The 20,121-nt window shown below is 41.3% G+C and overlaps 1 protein-coding gene across 1 annotated transcript in view; it reads left to right on the top strand.

Annotated features, from left to right (window-relative positions):
• The window catches only part of cntn3b (contactin 3b), a 63,008-nt gene that overhangs the window by 28,596 nt on the left and 14,291 nt on the right, over nucleotides 1-20,121 (top strand). Inside the window, 10 exon segments of the mRNA XM_079684930.1 lie at nucleotides 2,198-2,296; nucleotides 6,771-6,974; nucleotides 8,064-8,166; nucleotides 8,475-8,659; nucleotides 9,039-9,175; nucleotides 11,729-11,858; nucleotides 12,507-12,657; nucleotides 14,511-14,638; nucleotides 16,406-16,581; nucleotides 19,486-19,603. Coding sequence (XP_079541056.1) covers nucleotides 2,198-2,296; nucleotides 6,771-6,974; nucleotides 8,064-8,166; nucleotides 8,475-8,659; nucleotides 9,039-9,175; nucleotides 11,729-11,858; nucleotides 12,507-12,657; nucleotides 14,511-14,638; nucleotides 16,406-16,581; nucleotides 19,486-19,603 — 1,431 coding nt within the window.

Below are 20,121 nucleotides of genomic sequence, written 5' to 3'. Positions count from 1 at the left end.
AACTTCTTTTTTTCAAACATATGTAACATTAAGCTGTCGGTGGCTCTTTCCTGCTGTAACGATGCACATTTTCCCCTCTGTGGGACTAATAAAGGGATTCTGATTCTGATAGTCAAACTTTTTAGGAGCCAAAGAGCCAGATATTTGAAGAATTGAACAGATGTTGGAGACCAGATTCTTACAGCTGAAACACAGTTCTTATTAGACTTAGATTTGTCAGATCGACATAGCCTACGTTATACTTTGGCATGTGATATTAAGCAACAGCGTGCAAACACCATTGCTGTTGTGTTAACAGGTTTGATCTGCTGCTAATTTGTTGCCAAAAAAATTATAAATGACTATTTAACCCGTCTGTTGGCTTGTCTGCAATCTGCTAGGAGAGCTGACCACAACGTGTTATTGTAATGATGTTGTCCATTTAACAATTCTCAGCAATTACTTTAATATTGGTTTTTTTAACGATAGGAACAAAAGCCAACGATGCAACCCCAAAAGCCCCAGGTTTAATCAACCGTGGATACAGTATAGGGTTGAAACATACATACACTGTGGCTGCTGTTTTGTTTTTGCTTCTAAAAGTAAAACAAAACAGCAGGTAAAAGTACCTTTGTTCAAGAACACTGCTGGAAACAATATATAAAAGGGAATGTCTACACAGTGACGCCATTGCCCAGACCAATTATCTTCCAGCTATAATGGCTGCTCTCTGTATTCTCTAGGCCAGTCATTCTTTCGTGGTAAAGACGGATTCTGCTTGCAAAGCAATCACTGCAGCTACAGTGGCTTTGGCCTCTCACAGTTAGTGTGTGGTCAGTTCACTCCACTAAAGCCCATTATTCTTCTGCTCAGAGGCCAGAGTAGACAGAAGTGTATCCCCTCCAGGTCTGAGCCCAGCTACATCTCCGAACCTCTTCAGTACCGTTTGCCACAATATTGGGAAAGTGGTCATCCTTTCCTTGTCCACAAAGTCATTTTCAGTCGCGCTTTGATTCACCTCCCGCTGTTTCCAAGTCCTGTTATAATTATCAACTGTCGGTACGCCTCGTTGCTGTTTTTTCTCACTTCAGCACTACTTCTTAGAATCATAAACGTCTTTGTGAGATGGACTCCGTATTTACTAAGGCAGCCTGGTGAGATCAGAAGGACGTTGCCTGTGTGCGTATTTTGAAGTGGGCCGGTTCCTCCTGTGGCCTCCTTGGTGTCCTGCCGTGACTTGGCTCTGTTTGAATCCACTGCGGTCATCGGAGAGCTGCTCATTAATCTTACCAACACTCTGTCCCACTTCCCTCCATAATCTTCCTCCTCCTAATTTCCCTTATCGGTCACACTGACTTTCTTTTGTTTGTGTTTGGAAGGCTTACTCTAGGCTGTTAGCCAGAGGGTGCAGACAGAGTACAGAGCGGACTGCGGTAGCTTCCCTCCATCACTCATGAAGCCAGGGATGGTTTATCATCCCAGGTTTTGGGTTTTGTCTGCCAGCAACCGCTCATTCATTTGCAAGGGGATGGATTGTGCTGAGAGTATTGATGGTGGGGCTAATGCTTTTAAGTGTGAGATTACACCACATTTAATAATGATGTTACTTATTGCTGCTGGCACTGCAAACCCTCATTTGTCATGCGGTCTGTCCCGGTGTTTTCTCAGTCCAAAACGCCCCCCCTCCCCACTGCTTATTTTATCTGATTCAGCCTAATCTTTTTACTGTGCTATGTTGTGGTGGTGCAGGGTAAACATCACAACGTCAGGTCACCAGGGGCGCCGCCAGTGATTTTGGGCCCCTTGAAAAGATCACATTGGTTACTTAAACATTTTTTTCTTAATGTTCTAAAATAGTTTGGGCCCCTGTCAGTCACGGGCCCTTAGATTCGTCCGAACTTTTCACCCCCTTACGGCGCCCCTGCAGGTCAGTCTATTTCATCAGCACCCAAGATGGCTTTGAAAGTGTCAAAGGCAGTCATGAGGTGTCTGGGGGCAATCAATGATGCGCTGTTAAAGCCCCAGTCCTCAAAATGTAACATCAACAAGAGAAGTCAGTCAATCAGTAAAGGGAATCTGGGAAAACTTATTTCTTATATCAGAGCTATCCTTTTCAAAGAAACTTGAGAATACTTTCTACACTGTAGACTCTCTGGCTGTCTGACACCCTGCTTTCTTCTCGGCTGCAGCCTAATTTAGATTTTATTTGACTCATCAGATCTTGACAACTTCAAAACTCTAACAGTGAGGAACGCTGTGAACGTCCGCGAGGGCCAAGGAGTCGTTCTGTTATGTGGACCTCCTACATATTCTGGAGGTAAGTTGTTTTTCTCTCTGTATGCAGCTTTTGTGCCCTTTCATCCTTAATCATGATTCATGAAATATATAATTCCCTTCATCGTTTCACATGGCAACCTTTGATCAGGGATTACTTCCTCACTCCTAACTAAATCTGTTTTAACACCCATTATAAGTACACATGCTGCCTATAATCTCCCCCTTATATAAGGTATACTGAACTACTGTGCAAATCCTTTCGTGGGTGTTTCCTTATCCTGTATATGTTTCTCATTAGAGCAGTGTGTTTCCAAATGAGTCTTCATATGTGCTCATTGAGTTGGCTGTGAGTTAGATGAGAAGATATCTATTTCAGATCTATCCGTTAAATATCAAGCTACGGCCAGCAGCCAGTTAGCTTAGCTTAGCTTAGCGTAGGCTGTCAATATCTGCATACCAGTGTGTACTTCCATTTTAAAACAAGATATTTATAGTTATCTCTAAAGTTACGTGAACAACCTTATACCTATAGTCGAGATTAGCAACCTTCAGACAGAGCCCGGTAAACCGTTTCTGTAATTAGGAAGCTAAAGGCAGCAATGGGTTAGCTTAGCGTAGACTGACAATATCTGCATACCATTGTGTGTACTACTTCCAGTTGAATAAGAGTGATTTTAAAATGATATATTTATAGTCTTTAAAGTTACACAAACAGCCTTTTCAAAGTAGAACCTGTTATTTTACATTTCGTTTTATTGTGTCGAGGAGCTATAGGCGAGCTTAGCAACCTTCAGACAGAGCCCAGCTGGCTGTTTGTTGTTATGTGAAGCAAACCAGCTGCTGGCTGTATCCATATATTTAAGCACCTCAACACATTCAAAAATGTTCTTATTGTTCATCTGAGTAGCTCAAAATGCATTCTTTAAATAAGAGGGCTGAATCGGAGATAAAGACGCAGAGTAGGTATGGACAATGGCTGCTGCCTCGCTTGTCTCCCTCTTGATACTGTAGCTTGCATATTGAAACAACCAATTCCTTCACAAGAGAACAGTTTAGCGCAGAGCATTGTACTGTATAGCCGGTCTATGGGATAATGGGTCAGAGGACTCGGTGTGAAATACACTTTGACAGCTTTCCTCTGACATGGGCTTATATGCGGTTGGCTGCTGTAACCGTAGCACGATTGTGTTTTTCTTACATTTTCAGAAGTGAATGAAAAGTAGTGCAGTGCGAGCCCTTCTTCCTTCTCTCGCCCCGTCACTCCCCCTCTGGGTTTCCTCTCCCTCTCTTCCCATTCTCTGCATTTTTTCTCTCTTGTAAATTGAAGGCATGCATTTTTCTTCATAACCTTGAACTTCACTGTACCTTATCCAACACCTCTTTAAAAAGAATCAAATCAAGTTTTATTTATATAGCACATTTAAAAGCCATTTTTGGTCGAGCCAAAGTGCTGTACATGTAATAAAAACACATTACTACAATCACAATAAAAGACAATCATTTACAACAGAAATATAAAAAACAAAAACACAGGGAATAGTCAGGTGTCATGCTCCGCTCTGACGAGAAGGCCAGGGAGAAGAAGTGTGTTTTTAGTGAGGATTTAAAAACCCCTAGTGTCTGGGCCGACCTCACATGGAGGTGCAGAGTGTTCCAGAGCCTGGGGCCAGCTGCTGCGAAAGCTCGGTGACCTCTGGTTTTGAGCCTGGTCTTGGGCACTACCAGCAGCAGCTGTTCAGCAGACCTTAAAGCTCTGGCTGGGGTGTAGCGATGGAAGAGTTCGGCTATATAGGCCGGAGCCAGCCCACTTTGAAAACAAATAAAAAGATTTTAAAATCAATTCGGAACCAAATTGGAAGCCGGTGCAGTGAGGCCAGAATTGGGGTGATGTGGTCACCCTTTTTGTGGTCAGTCAGAAGACGTGCAGCTGCGTTCTGCACTAGCTGCAGGCGTTTAATTGAGGCCTGATCCATACCCACATACAGAGCGTTGCAATAGTCCAGTCTTGAGGCTACAAAGGCATTAATAATAACCCTTTCTATCACTTCAGGTTTCTCATTTTGTTGACTCAGAATAGCTTGTTTCCCCCTTCGCATTAATTATTACATCAACCCCCAACTGCTAAATTAAATACAATATTGTCACAAGCATCTGGGGTCCCCTTAGTGCTTTTCAGAGTTTTGTTTACTCCAAGGTCTTTTTAAGCAAATGGGTCACTTTTTTTCTTCTGTTGCAGAAAAAGCCCCTGTGTCGTGTTTTCTTTTGACTTATTGCTTACACTTCTATCACTGCTCATTACAGCCGCGTAGTTCAGATGGAGGTTATGCTGACTCCTAAATGTGTGGGTCCTGCTTGCCTAATCAGAGGGAGCTTTGTATCTGCATCACTGCTCCCAGCTCGGACGCTCCATCCCATCCGAAGCCGTCCCTGGGGGGGGGGGGGCGTTGGAAATGATTGACAGTCATTGCATTCACCTTTGACCCGGAGCCCCTCACCTCCCGTGTGGTAGATTACACTGAGCATCTCCTGGCTCTTGCAGATCTGTGCAGTGTGCGTTTTTCAAAAGGACACAGTAATTCATCATGGCAGGTTTCTCTTTTCTTATGGTGGACCTGCAGCTTGTGAAGGCGCATCACAGCATGTTCGTAATTCCATACGTCAATCCTTTCAACCCTCAATCCATCCGTCTATTCGTTTGTGCCTCCCATGAACCAGACCATGTCACTCAGAGACTCGGGGAATGCAGGCCGTGTGTCAGGGGAGGGCCACTGACGCGCTGTAATCCATTTTGTTTCGCTTCCTTTCCTTGGGTCTCACATTGCCTCTGCACCAATAGATATTGCATTTGCTATGCCTTGGTATCTCTTCCCAAGAAAACTGAGATAAGGGTAAAACATTTTAGTGATATGCTAACATTTTTAGGCCAAACTTTATGGGCTCAGAACAGTCTCATAATACACACATGCACACAGAAGGATTCACACTTGTAATTCATGATCCGCAAAAGGATGCACACTTGTATTTCTGGATCCACACTTGTGTTTTTCCATGCACACACAAATGTGTTCCGTTTCATATACATGTAAATAAAATCCAAACACAGAAAAAATGTTACATATGTATTTTTGATCCTCACATATTTGTTTTCCGTTTAAAACCTCTGAACCTGCAAACACAAACCGCTTTCTGTGCACTCGTGTGTGGGTGTTTTGAGACTCCCCTGACGCTCACCCGATTCGTACTTGTAATTTTTTCTATCTATAGCCAATCAGATGTCTCCTCAATTCTAAGCCAATCACATGAGCGCGCCCCCACGAGGGTATGATTTCTTGCGTTCATGACACTTCATATAGGCTACGCATTTTGCGCTGTCCGGTCAGCTCGCTAAACAGGGGGCGGAGCTTCAGGTGATTATGCAGAGCTGCATGTCTCTGTCAGACTCAGCAGCTGATGTGATCTCTCTCTCGCGTCCGGTTATACTTCACTCGCGTTTATGTCCATATCGATCAGATCCAGCTCTCCTGATCGGCCTTTATAGAGAGCACGGATCAAACTATTTAGAGTGAATATCGGCCGATAATGACCGGCGGGGCTCCTCCCCGTTGACAGTTCACTGTCTAGCACTGGCTTCGTAGTGCACTGATTGATTAGGCTAAGCTAACCTGTAGCTGCTCCCTCCACACTCACAACAACTCCATACAGACATAAATAAAGCAGCTGTATTCGCCATACAGGAAACACACATTTAAAACGGTTTTGCCTGCCGTTTTTGTGTACACACAAGCATTCATCAATGGTTCGGAAAGTGGCGCTGTACCTTAATAATATAAAGGCTTGTATTTGCGTGCATTTCCTGTTCGGAAAGTGGCAATGTACTGAGAGTGGAGGTGTCCTGAGATTAGCGCCTGCAGACAGGCTCCATGGACCTGTCAGTTCCAGACTGCGCAAAATGCGTACATGAAGCGCTACGTCATGAACGCAAGAAATCTACCCTCGTGGGGGCGCGCTCATGTGATTGGCTTAGAATGGAGGAGACATCTGATTGGCTATAGATAGAAAAAATTACAAGTACGAATCGGGTGAGCGTCAGGGGAGTCTCAAAAAACCCACACACGAATGCACAGCGATCCATGCACAGAAAGCGGTTTGTGTTTGCAGATTCAGGGGATTTAAACGGAAAACAAATATGTGAGGATCAAAAATACACATTTAAAACTTTTTTCTGTATTAGGATTTTATTTACATGTATATGAAACGGAACACATTTGTGTGTGCATTGAAAAACACAAGTGTGGATCCGGAAATACAAGTGTGAATCCTTTTGTTGATCATGAAATACAAGTGTGAATCCTTCTGTGTGCGTGTGTGTATTATGAGACAGTTCTGAGCCCATAAAACTTGGGTATCTTCTTTCGGTTCAACTGTCCCAGCTCTATGTGTGGTATCAGTTTTAAAAGAGCAATGACAGCAGAAAACCTCAGCTCTAAGTTAAATTGTATTTCTTTCCATTCCAGAGCTGACATTTGCGTGGATCTTCAATGAATACCCGTACTTTGTCCAGCAAGACAGCAGGCGATTCATCTCTCAAGAGACCGGGAGTCTGTACATCGCTAAAGTGGAGACCTCAGATGTTGGCAACTACACCTGTGTGGTTAACAACACCGTCTCGAAGGAGAAGGTGCTCAGCTCTCCAACACCACTGGTCCTCAGAAGTGATGGTAAACGACTTAAATATAAAGAATTCATTTAAGATCTTAGAACAAGATACGATTTTAGAAGCTTTCTGGTTTCCGTTTGTTGTCCGAGTTAAATTGATCAATTACGTTTGAGCAGGCTTTGATTGAATACAGGCAAACAGTTCATATTGAGGGCAAAATAGATGGAACACTGACTGAAATGCGATATCTGAGCTTTTGCTTCCGAGTGTATTACTTGTGAAACAATGTGTCGTAGACGCCATATTTTAACAACACATCCATTCTGAACTTGCTTATCGGACTGCAAGAATTCAGCATTGAAAACCCCCTACAAAAACTCGGAGCCGAGGGGTTCAGATATTGCATTTTTATTTTAGTATATTTCCAATTGTGGGTCAGAAGAGTTCCATTACATGGGCAAGTAGCTGTCAGTGACGTCAAGGTTAAAATGGACTGTTAATTGTTTTATTTTTACGGACCTCTAGGTCACAATTTATTATAAAGAACAGTTTAAATTGTGATTATATTTTATAAATGAAATGACAGGCCTGAATTGATGCACTCAACAAGATAAGGTTGTACCAATCACAAAAGCTTCTTGTTTCAGACGAACAGAACAAAATGATATAATGGCAAACTAAAAGAATGAGTGTTAATCAGCTACAGATCAGTATTTTATTTAACAGTGACAGTTATCAATATATGGTTTTTAGTTTCATTTACATCGGCTTGAAATGGCATTACTAATTCAGGAACCCTAACCTGAAAATAGCTCTCTCTTAAATTGTGATTTCAACATCGGTAGAGTTAATCGCTCAACCTGATGTATTACAGTTGTTGCTTTTAATATATTTCAACAAGATGGTAGGACCTGCTTCTCCACAAGGCAAGTATTTTCCCTGATGTGTTCCCTGAATCTTTTATAAGCCACCTCTGATTTTCCTGCTCTTCACCAGCCCTTTTGGGGGTCACTTTTGCTCTGCATGCATCGAGACTTCTGTGTTAGCTGTCCCAAGCTGTTACTGCTCTCGCTTTGATCCGACACGTGTATAATCTGCGCCGTTAATCATTGATGTAAAAAGCTTGTCGTCTGTTGTCTCACTTTTGTAGGAGTAATGGGCGAATATGAACCCAAAATAGAAGTTCATTTCCCTGATTCGGTTCCAGCTGCGAAGGAATCGGTGGTGAAACTAGAATGCTTCGCTCTGGGAAAGTAAGTGAATCTCATTGTGTGCGCGACATAAGCTGTAGGCTCATTCATGCATGAATAAGCGCTACTCAAGATGATTTAAGGATGCACAAGCGTAACATTACTCATTCTCAGATTCATCAATTTTCACGAGAGCGAGGGCCGTAGCATGACACGACAAGGGAGTAGAAATCAAAGTTCCTAAAAGAGCTTCTTAATCAGAGCAATCACAGTTAGATTTTTGGAGAACAATAACTGACGAGACACTCAGTTCAATCACTGAGACTGACAGACGCCCTCATGGGAATCTTTTTTGATCGCCTTTTTCGCAGCCCTGTCCCAGAAATAAGCTGGAGGAGAACCAGCGGCATCCCTTTCCCCAGCAAAGTGAAAATGAAGAATTCAAACGCCGTCCTTGAAATCCCCAATTTACAGCAGGAAGACGCTGGGACGTACGAATGTATGGCGGAGAATCGGCGAGGCAAAAACGCTGCACGGGGTCGTATCTCATTCCATGGTGAGTGAACCATTTTAAATTGAGAATGAATTTGGGTGTGTACGTACAGGAAACATGGACGTCCCCTGCAGCTTTAATCTTGTTTGTTTGACAGAAAACCTATTTGTCTAAGACGTGCGGGGCATAATGTTACCATGACTTTTCTCTACATGCTATGGATCCACGCTCTAAAAAGTAAAAAGTGTATATTAGATTACAGGCCGCGAATTTCCAATCAATATTAAAATCTATTTACCAGCATGTGTTCCTCATTAGGCTGATAATCCACTTTGAAGGCTGCATTAATGGCTTCATGATTTCTGATACCACTCTTGACTAATCCACTGCTGCTATAATTAAAACACATGTTTGAAAAGGTAATCCTCTCATTTATTTCAAGCTAAACCTCACTGGCTCCAGACAATGACGGACACAGCTCTGTCCATCAAAGAAAACCTCTTTTGGGAGTGCAAGGCAAATGGAAAGCCCAAACCGTCCTACAGCTGGCTGAAGAATGGGGAGCAAGTGATGGCTGAGGTATGGAGATATGAGACTATTATACAAATTGGTGGCAAGTGAAGGGAATTCAAATTGAGGCAACATAATGATGCATATATTTCCATTCCAATTAGTTACACTGAATCAGAAATGCACAGAAACTGTTTGAAATATGAATGGTACACCGACCATGCACTGGTAATGTGCTGTATCAAAAAATTGCCCACAGCTTAGAGATGTCCCGCCCCTTAGCCTTCCCCTCAGCTACCGGCCTCTTAAACAAGGCCCGGCCCCCCCACTGACACTTTACCTCTGCCACATCATAGACTATATGCATTACATTAATGCACACAATGTTCATACTCCTTTCTGCACATATTCTTATTTCACATTTCATAGTTTATATTCTAAAATGCATTCATAGCATTCTATTTCCATGTAAATTACTGCTTTATTTCATTTGTATTGCTATTTAACTGTATTTTATTACGGTGTAAAATATATTTTGTTTTATATTAGATTTTTTTTTTTTTATATTTTATGTATGCACCGTGACATCAACTCAAATTCCTAGTATGTGCGAACCTACCTGGCGATAAACCTGATTCTGATTCTGATGAATTTACCTATTTATTTAATTATATATATGTTTTTTTTACTGCCTGTAGAGAACTTTGTTTGTGTTCAAGACATGTTTAGACCAATCGAGTCAAATAATAAAAACTAATATTACAAAAAAAATATAAGCTCCCATGTCTGAAAATCATAAATGATCCAGCTGTAGAAGTTACTAGAGGTGAAAAAGGACTCTTTCTAATCAAACGTCTGAAATTTCTAACCTCAATTTTTGTAATAACCATTTATTTATCAACACCTTGGCCAACAAAAAAAACTATGTTTGACTATTATCACCCCCCTGTATGTGTAAAATCTGCCTCATTAAATTAGCCACTGAAGCAAAAACGTGCAAATGTATTATCTGTTGAAGTGTTATAATACATTCACTTATGTGTAAGGTGACTTAGTACCTCACTAATAAGCTCCAACTTTCTCTCCATGCGTCTATAATTAACCCTCCTGTTGTCTTCGGGTCGAATCTGACCGATTTACAATTTTCATCAATCATAACTTTTTGGTTTTACATTCGATTGCATTAAGGCTTTATGATATCCTTCACAGTAGACATTTGAACATATACAATTGCTGATCAACACTCTCATTGAATTTTGGATGATTTAGTCAACTTTGTAACACCCATGGTGTTCCCACCACAAAGAAAAGGAATTAGTAACCATCCGGATCAGGTAAACACACACACACACACACACACACACACACACACACACACACACACACACACACACACACACACACACACACACACACACACACACACACACACACACACACACACACACACACACAGGGGCGTACACAGGTACGGGCTATTGTTGCCCGGGCAACGACTCGTTTCCCCTTTTTGGCTGACCTGCCCGTCTGGAGAGAGCGAGAGGTTTTTCTTTCTTTCTGTTGTGGTCAAATCAACATGATGAGCCTTGTAGTGTCTCGCTGCGGGAAACACACCAGCTTGATTTTTCTTCTACTACTTCTTCTTTTTCTTCTTCTTCTCCCTCTTCTTAAATGTAATTGCCCACATGGTAAACTCCCTCGACGGGGCCGCTCGCTCTCTTCTCTTGATCGCCCTCTCACAGGAGAACACTTCACTGCCTGCTTCATCGTAGGATTGAAGGCCCTTTTTCCAGTTTAGAGCAATCGCCCCTCCAAATGTCTGTGCACGTCCCTGCACACACACACACACACACACACACACACACACACACACACACACACACACACACACACACACACACACACACACACACACACACACACACACACACACACACACACACACACACACACAGAACAATTTGATACATTTCCCGCTCTTTTGTGCCCATCCCCCCACATGGATCACACCTGGCACACACAATACATGTTCAGTGTCTATTCTTTGTATATTTACTGCAGTTGTTCATGTGTACCAGTAGTCTCATACAATATGTACAGTTTGAAAGGGTGTTAAATGAAATGTGTTGATGATTAATGGTTTTTGTGTTAATGTAATAGCAGTTGAAACAGGACCGGTCAAATTTTACCACAAACACCAAAGTAAGGGGGGGGAGGAAGACAATAGGAGGGTTAAGATATCAGCATAAGAAGCCTCCCCAACTGCAGCCTTTCAGATCTCTGACTAGCTCATTGGGCCAAAATCAATCATCAAGTCATCATCGGAGCTGTCATGATAGTTTTTCCACGGAAAATAAATGGCTTTTGAATATGCTGCTGGTGCTGGTGTCAACATTGCTTCTTTTCTGTGTATCTAAGATGCAGGTTAGCAGTTTCCACCAGAGCCTCATCATCTTTTCCCCTATTCCAAGATGAACACTGGCACAATGCTTTTTTTCTCTCTTTCTCCTCTCCTGCTGTCCTCCTCCCTTCATGGTGCACCAGTAATTGCTGCATCGCTTTTGGTCATAATAAGTTTGCCTTGCAAAGGATATGCAGATGATGTCTCTCTTTCCTCCTCAGGGCCGGGTACAAATCGAAAACGGGGCCCTCTCCATAGCTGCTTTAAACCTGTCCGATTCAGCCATGTATCAGTGTGTGGCTGAAAACAAACATGGCATTATTTATTCCAGTGCCCAACTAATGGTGTTAGGTAAGATTGCATCCCTCCCTCTGCTTTTGTCCTGCTTATCTGACTGTGCGTTTGATCATCTCCTAAGATAAGAACCAGGACCCTGCTATCTCCTCGGCAATCAGTCTGCAGACTCATTTGATGTCATTATGGGCTCTGCCAGCAGAAAATCTGAATCTGATGGAGTGTCTCATTTTACTTTCGCTCGTTTCATCATATTGATTTGGATACTACAAACGCATTACTTTGTGGCATTGCACATGCTTTCTCATGTAGATGGGGTATTGATTTATTTGCAAAGCTTTGATGACTTCCAACTGACTGGCTCGATGACAAATCCATTTTCTGTCCTGATGCATGTGATGACACTTGGGGGGGTCCAGATGATGGCTGACAAAATGTGATGATGAGTGTGGGCAACAGCCAAAAGCTGTGCAGGTTGGAAGCATGCTGAGGGTGGATTAAGTGATAAAGCATTGAAGGGTGGGGTGGCAGGCGGGTCCATATAGCCTTGAGCCAAAAAGGCATTTCCACTGAGTTCACGCTGAGGTTTTGAGCCGCTCTCACTAAGAGCTGAAAGGAAGTCGATGTCGATACGGCTGATCTGCAAAGGTACAGGTTGCCTATAGTTTTGAATCTTACACCTTTCTCTGCCCCCCCAACACACAGCCTCACCTCCCAGCTTCTCCAAAAGTCCATTAAGGGCCCTGCTAAAAGCCCGCTCAGGAAGCGGAGTCACTCTGGAATGCAAGCCCGAGGCCTCACCCCCAGCAATTAGCCTGTGGAAGAAAGGGAATGAGATCCTGCTGAGAAGCGAAAGGTAGGATAAAAGCCCAAATGCATATCCCTCAGCTTTTATTCACATTCACTGCAAAACGACATGTTGGAATAGTATATTTGGGTTTTGTGCAGCTGTATAAAAGGGAAGGCTAATGAGGGGAATGAGAGCAGAGCACCCACCAAGAAAATTGCAAATGGCTAATAGGCTGCGTGCACCCTCGTGTGCAAATAGCTCGGTGTGAGGGATGACGATGCCAGCCGGTCGTATCCACACTGCATGCATGAAATGTTTGAGACCGTAAAAGATTAGCAAATGGAGGCATGCTGAAGATAAAAGCTTTTAAATAGAGACAAAGAGACAGCTCACTAGACTCCAAACTCTGTGCAGACATTATGCCGCCAATGAGCAAACTTAAGGCCCCACTTAAGTGGTTGAAAGTGGTGCTTCATTTTCTTTGTTGTTGAGCTACTGAAAGCGTTTCACACAATACCCAAGCACCAATTAAAAGGTGAAGAAATCAAACAATATCAGAGGCAAGAAATGACACACTATGAGCAATCCACAACAGAACTTTCATCATTGAAGGAAGAAGAACAGCGGTGACTAAATCCTCAACACACACACTGAGAATTTGTAACACAAACGCACACACACAAGCAGACAGGGCACACTGACTAAGAACAACAGAAACACAGACATCTCAGCCCACAGAGGAAATTCTAAACATTGCCAATACTGCTTATACAAAAGGAGGTCTGAAAGCAACAGTATAAGCAAAGCGTCTTGTCAAAACAACACTGAGGCTCCAGATGGGAAGCTGCATCTATAGCTGCAGAGAATTGGTAAAATTCCCAAGCTGACTGACATTTAGCACACTGTATGTGAAGCCCACATGGTGTTTCAAGGTGCACACTGGACGTATGCAGACACTGGATGGGAAGTGGTTTCTCACAGGCAGTCATGCTGTGTAAATCCGAGCCTTGCTTATCTAATTATATAGACACTGTCTCCCAAAACAACATACTATACATCTATTCTACTGTATTTAACATTATGAAACAGTGGCAGTGCTCATGTGACCTTTCTACTAAGCACTATGAAACAGAACTATTTGGATATGTTTAAGAAATACAAATAATTGGCGTAGTTACGGGAAAGAAGCACGACTTCCTTCAGAATAACAATATGATTTAGTTATTTTTACTTCTGTTTCAAGAGGGACACAAACATAGTTACCTGGGCGAAGCGCACCAATTACGGCGTAGCACTCTGCCAAAAATAGACAATTACCAAGTATACACGTTGCATTATTATATGTATTGATATTATAAAAATGGACAACCCAATACATGGTGATTATGATAATTCAACTAAAGTTAACTATTGATTAATGTATCTTTTTGTCTTGATCACTCTTTGTTGGTCACTAAATAAACGCAGTGTACTTTTTTGCCAGACAATAATTGCCTTCTCTCATATATATAGTAATAGAGATATATTGGGTTCCCTGCATGAAAGCTTCCTCTCTGAGCTCAGCAACATAAAGCCTGTGAAGCGCACTTTATTTATTCATTGGGTTATTCAAGTGTTGCTGTTTGTAAAATATTTCTTCATTTAGTAATGTGTCCCAGCGTTTAGCCCGCCACTGAGTGAGGGTGATGGGTCACTGTGCCTGCTGCGTCAAAGAATTTCATTTTCCTGAGCTTTAGTGGGGGGCTTTAAAGCAACATTAGGGTCATAGTGCTTCAGAGGCTTTCAATCTTTTTTGTCAAGAATACACAAAGAATACAAAAAAAAAAGTACCACATGGAAAAATCATACAGACAGATGCAATTCAAACGGTACACTCTGCACCTTAGTCCATACAGTACAATCTGTTCTGCCTTTTTCAGGATTACTTTGCTTCCCAACGGGACTTTAAAGATCGCCAATGTTACCCGACGGGATGCAGCTATCTACACGTGCATCGCTAAGAATCAGTTTGGGACGGCAAGCACAAGTGGCAGGCTGCTCATCACCGGTGAGTCTTTTCTCCTTTGTTGATGTAACTACGCTGTGCTTGTGTTATGCTTTCTATTCAAGCACATCAACACTGATAACAATGGGTAGATTTTCCTTTCAAGGCTGAAGGTTACTTGAAACAATGGGTTCTTGATTTCAAACTGAAAGGACAAAGGCAGCTTCATGTTATTTACAATCAATTGGGTCTAAAAGGTCAAATGACAAGCCTTATTAGTAGATTTTATTATAAGCCTTCTATTTCTTCCAAAATACAACTGCTGACCATATCAGCTTGGACAATATCTCCAAATGAAGTAGCACTTGAAGAAGAATATGTAAATAAATACCACTTGCGTGTCTGTACACAAACATTTGTATTCTCTGCCATTAGTTGCCTAACACAATCAATTTGCTAGCACCCATGAAGCTAACAAATTAGCATACAGTATCATGTTCGTTTAAGCTAGTATTTGTTCAGGGGGGTTAAGTGTTGGACTATTTATATCAATGGTCATTCAGTGTTGCTTGTAACCAGGAAATGGGTGTCAACAAAGAAATAGTCCAACATACATATGCTCCCTATAAACATTGTATTGCTGTTGGAGCCAGGCTAGCTGCTGTTCGCCCTTTCTCCTATCTTTGTGCCAAGCTAAGTTAGCCGGCTTCTGGCTGTAGCTTTCAATATTTCAATATTCAATATCAATATTCAAAATAAATATGCCTATTCCAAAACTTCCTTTCACTTTTAGAATGCATTTGAAAGCGGCATAAATCACATTATGCTTAAGCAGTGCTCTTATACCATATTAATATTCTTTGCAAAAAAGATTGAAGCTTAAAGGTCTAGAGAAAAGTTAGCAGTTAACATGTAGGTGAACAGGAAACAAAAGAGCAGTATTGTTTTTGTAATGCAGACATTCAGCCGAATATTATATATACCCTCTACTCTTTTGAGATACCAAGTCTACTCTTTCTACATCCCTATGCACAGTTTCAGCTTTTAAATGAATCCAAAGCTTTTCCAGCCTCACTGTACCTGGTTTTGATTGAACAGACGTGATTGGACAATTCTTATCGAGGTCGGAGTTAAGCAAACGTTATTCAAAACTAAAGGTCAATGATTTCGTGCCAATCTATGGCTTGATAATGTCCTCATTTATAGTCATGTAAATTGCATGTGTAACGTTAAAAACCAAGGTTATTATCAAATTAAAATGTCTGGTATGAATTATGCAAAACAGCATTTAAATAAGCAGCAAAACATTATCCTTGATTTAGTTAAAGGTCGTGTCACCACATTTATAATTTCTATGACATAACACGTCCATGTAGTCCTCGCGATTAATCTATTGTGTGTAGCCACCTGACCTATTTTTCTCATTAGCTTCTATTCTTCTTATACACTGACAGCTGAACCATTTAATGTCATGGAATTTAATTACTGTGACCTTTCCCCAACACACAAGGAGGCCTCCAATCCACCATAGCCACCAGTGGGAATGCGCTCCCATCTCTGTTATCCCGCTTCAAACATTTTCCCGTCAAATTGATGCCCGAACATAAAGTGTGAACCTGATATGTCATAAAATGTTGCTAATGGACAGGCCTGGAATTTAAGTGCTTATTAAAAATCAGGAAAAGCACACATCCGTGGGCAATCTAACGATGGTGACTTGATTTAGCCGGGAATTGAAGTGAGATGGGAGTTGCCGAGGTCACGACGGTGTTAAAGGTTCCCGTGGCAGCCATATTAACATGCGTACTCTGTCGTCTGTTGTCTGCCCAGAGCCCACTAGGATCACCATGAGGCCTACTAACATGGAGATTATTGTTGGCGAGAGCATCGTGTTACCCTGCCAGATTGCCTGCGATCCAGCTCTGGATGTTTCTTTCTCGTGGGCATTCAACGGCCAGCTCATCGACTTCCAGCGAGACAGCGATCATTTTGAAAGAGTGGGCGGGGTGAGTCATCACAAACATTAAACACAGCTACGTTCGGGCTATTTGGGGATTAATTGGGACATACTGTGTTATGTGCAAGGTTATGCTCTACTGCCCTGCCTAGGTCTCCTTAGACACCAAGCAGTAATTTGTTTTGCCAAGACTGGTCCATTTGAACAGTTTCACAGTGGGCAGCAGCGGATAGTATAGAAACAATCAATTCCTTCAAACCCTGTCCTGTTAAAGCATTAAAGAACAGCACTGCTGGGTCAGTAATCGGGGTCAGATATATTGTTTAACTCCATTTCAGTCCTACAAAGAGTCTTCATTTATTACCTCTTTATTCTTTTCATCCCTTAAACTTCCAGTTCTCCTTCATCAAGGGAGAACATGTTCTTATCACCTTCCTCTGCTTTAATTTAATTTGCATACCTATTTGTGAATTGTAAGCCCCGAAATAATTGAGTAATGAGCCGGCAGCAGGCATGGCACCAGAAAAATGTCCATCTGAAATCCTCATTCCCTGATATAATAACAAATGACAACTCTTTGTCGGACATGTGTTCCTTTTGATGAAGGTTAAAGTAAATTGTTCAGAGTTTGTCACGCTTGAAATGACTTTGAACACGGTGCCATTTATCATCCAAGGCCAGCAGTCCAATCCCTGCCGTTCGTGTTAAAGGTTGTCCTCATGTGTTGTGGACATGCCACATATCTTTATGAATGCAAATGGCAATTACTAATGACATTGAACCGTGCACATAAATATAATGAGATATAGTTTTTATAGAATCTGTTTCCCCATGTCCAGAGAGATTACCAGCCCCCCCGCTCAGCAGCTTCTGATGAATTAATTAACATAATTAAAGCAAATCTGCCTCATCACTTCCTTCCTGCCAAGGTAGGACGCCTTGCTTTCGAGCATAAGCTCCCAGGTTGGCCAGGTGGCGGCTGACATTAGAGAGAGAGAATCAGACATGGCAGAGTGGCGTGTAAACCGTGTCAGGCGAATGCAAAGAAGATGAGAGGAAAGTTGGGAAAAGAAAAGAGAGTAGGAGAGGTAGTCTCTTCAGCCCGTGGCCGCGTGGAAGTGCCATTCGACTCGGCTCCTCTGTGTCAGGTGGTGGAGGTGGAGGTGGAGAACCACAGGCGTTCCTTTGCAGGTGCTGCATCTGGGAGCTATGATCACTACCGGGCTGATGAAATGTGCTCTGACAGCAGAAAGTATACCTGGCGCATCCCCAGGCCACTCGTTTAAAGAACAACAGTCTTCTCTTCACAGGCTGACATGTTTTTTTGTGAAAAGACCACTTCAATTGTCGGGTTTCAGTAGGTTGATTTCCACGCTGTCAAAATGGGTTAATGTGTTAACACAAAAATGAAAGTCACTTCCACCAAAGGACCAAAACCAACAATGAATTCATCCTAGCAAATGCTCCTTACACAGGGAGGGTCTAGGTATTATTTAGAAAAGTAAAAAAAACATTACCCAGTCATGTGATTCCAATAGCAATAGAGTACCTACTATCCTACTATTGAATGCCTTTTTTGTTCTTTATTCACTAAAGTAAAAGTAAGTAAAGTAGTTATTGACCGTTCTTGACCTCTATTCTCATCCAAAACATTTGTATACACCTTGAAAGTGTTTAAATTATTGAAATATAAGGAAATAACCCAACTTTTGGTGACTGGAGAAGAATGTATACTGAATGCAAGTTTGTTAATGAGGTCGATATTTTAAAGGGATTGACAATTTCATGATGAGAATGTAGTCCTTTATTTGGATGAGTGAGTTTTTCAGTGGTTGTCTTTGGTTGCCAAGCTAAAAAATATTGCTATAAGTAGACATGTGTTAAAGTCTTATTTAGTACCCTACATTTGGTTTGGCAACAAAAGCTTTTGCCCTGTTCATCTCAATTATTGATTTTGTAGGAACCGGGGTCATAACAAGATTTGTTTCAGGATTTAAAGCCTAACAATTCCTTTTTTGTGTGTGTGTTGTTTCTTCATTACAATTGGGACACTCAGCATGGGCACTGTTGTTTTTTAAGATTAATATCACATACAATGTACTACCGCTGTAGGTAATAAAGCAGACATAAGAGCCCCGAATGTGCTAATTCAAAGCTTAAAATAGTCCAGAACAAATGAAGCAAACTCTACTAAAGAAGAACAATAGTTTAACTACAGTGTCCGCCTGTTACAGGATATTATCTTGCCTTGAAAAATAAATGATATACAGTGATGTTTAAAGAAATAACAAAAATGAAAGTCTTCAGTGTAAATCAATGAGCTCGGGGCTGAGTAGCACAAACAGGGTAGCAAAGATATTAAGTAGACATTCAAGGGCACTGTTGGTTTTTAGTCTTTTAATGACATTTGTTGACAATAAGGAAATATAGAAAACAACAGTCTTATGATCTGAAATTGTACGGCTTTGCAACCATAAATAATAGAAATGTACGTAAACAGATGAAATAGATACTAATATTATTCCTGATGTTCTCTCTGGGCCGAAACATGCATCCAACGTATGTTAAAACATATTTGCTTGGTGTTATACTCATATCTTGCTTGAGCATAATGTTATTACAGAGCAATTAGGATTGTCTTTCCAATTAACTGTGTTTGTTTTGTGTGTCCTAGCTACTAGCTGTTTGTTGGGGTTTGGGGTTTGGGGGGGGGGGCTGGTTGGTCAGGTAGCACCTGAAGGACAGCCAAAAGCATTATTTGTGCCGAGCACATCTGCCATGTCTGTTGTTGGTGTTTGAAGAGATGCAAACAGCAGCAGCCTGGAGACTATGCGATTGTGGAAAGCATAATAAATGTTTCAAAAGTCCTAGAGCTAAAATCTACGTGATGAAATAACACTGCATCTCTTACTTAGCCTTATTTTTGTTATTCAACGATCATATTCCTTTCCAGAGTATATCAGGGGATCTAATGGTTCGTAACATCCAGCTGAACCACGGAGGGAAATATGTCTGCGTTATTGACACTGATGTGGAGAGCCTGACCACCTCTGCCATCTTAGTTGTGAAAGGTAAGATAACCACTTGAATTAAAAGCATATTTTTATCAAGTCTTTTATATTTTTCTGAAAATCACGAGACATTTAATTTAGATGCATAAGTGGGTCTCTTTTGACCCGGTGAGGTGGTTTTCTTGAAGTATCTTTGCAATTCAATTTTTTTATTATTTCATATTCCAGCTATTCCTCAAAAAACATGTTTTGGGTATCATGCCATTCAAATTTTATATGTAAATGTTATACATTTTAAGACATTTTAGTTTTCGTATTACTACCCCAAGCTTCCATAAGTGGGTCAAAAATGACCCGCATGCATTTTCTATGGAATCTTTTTTTTTTTCAAAATGTAAAATAAATGTCTAAAATTATAAATAGTAAAAAATTCCATATAAAATATTTCTAGTGTGAACCAAAATATAATACAAAATATTATACAAGTGATTTTTTTTTAACCAAAATGACAAAAATGGCATAAAAGCACATATTATTCTAATACGGGTCCTTTTTGACCTTTTCCTTCCACTTATGGA

Source organism: Notothenia rossii (genome assembly GCF_949606895.1).
Source record: "Notothenia rossii genome assembly, chromosome: 5".
NCBI lineage: Eukaryota > Metazoa > Chordata > Actinopteri > Perciformes > Nototheniidae > Notothenia > Notothenia rossii.
Note: the sequence above shows the minus strand (reverse complement) of the source record. Positions and strands in the feature narration are given on the sequence as shown.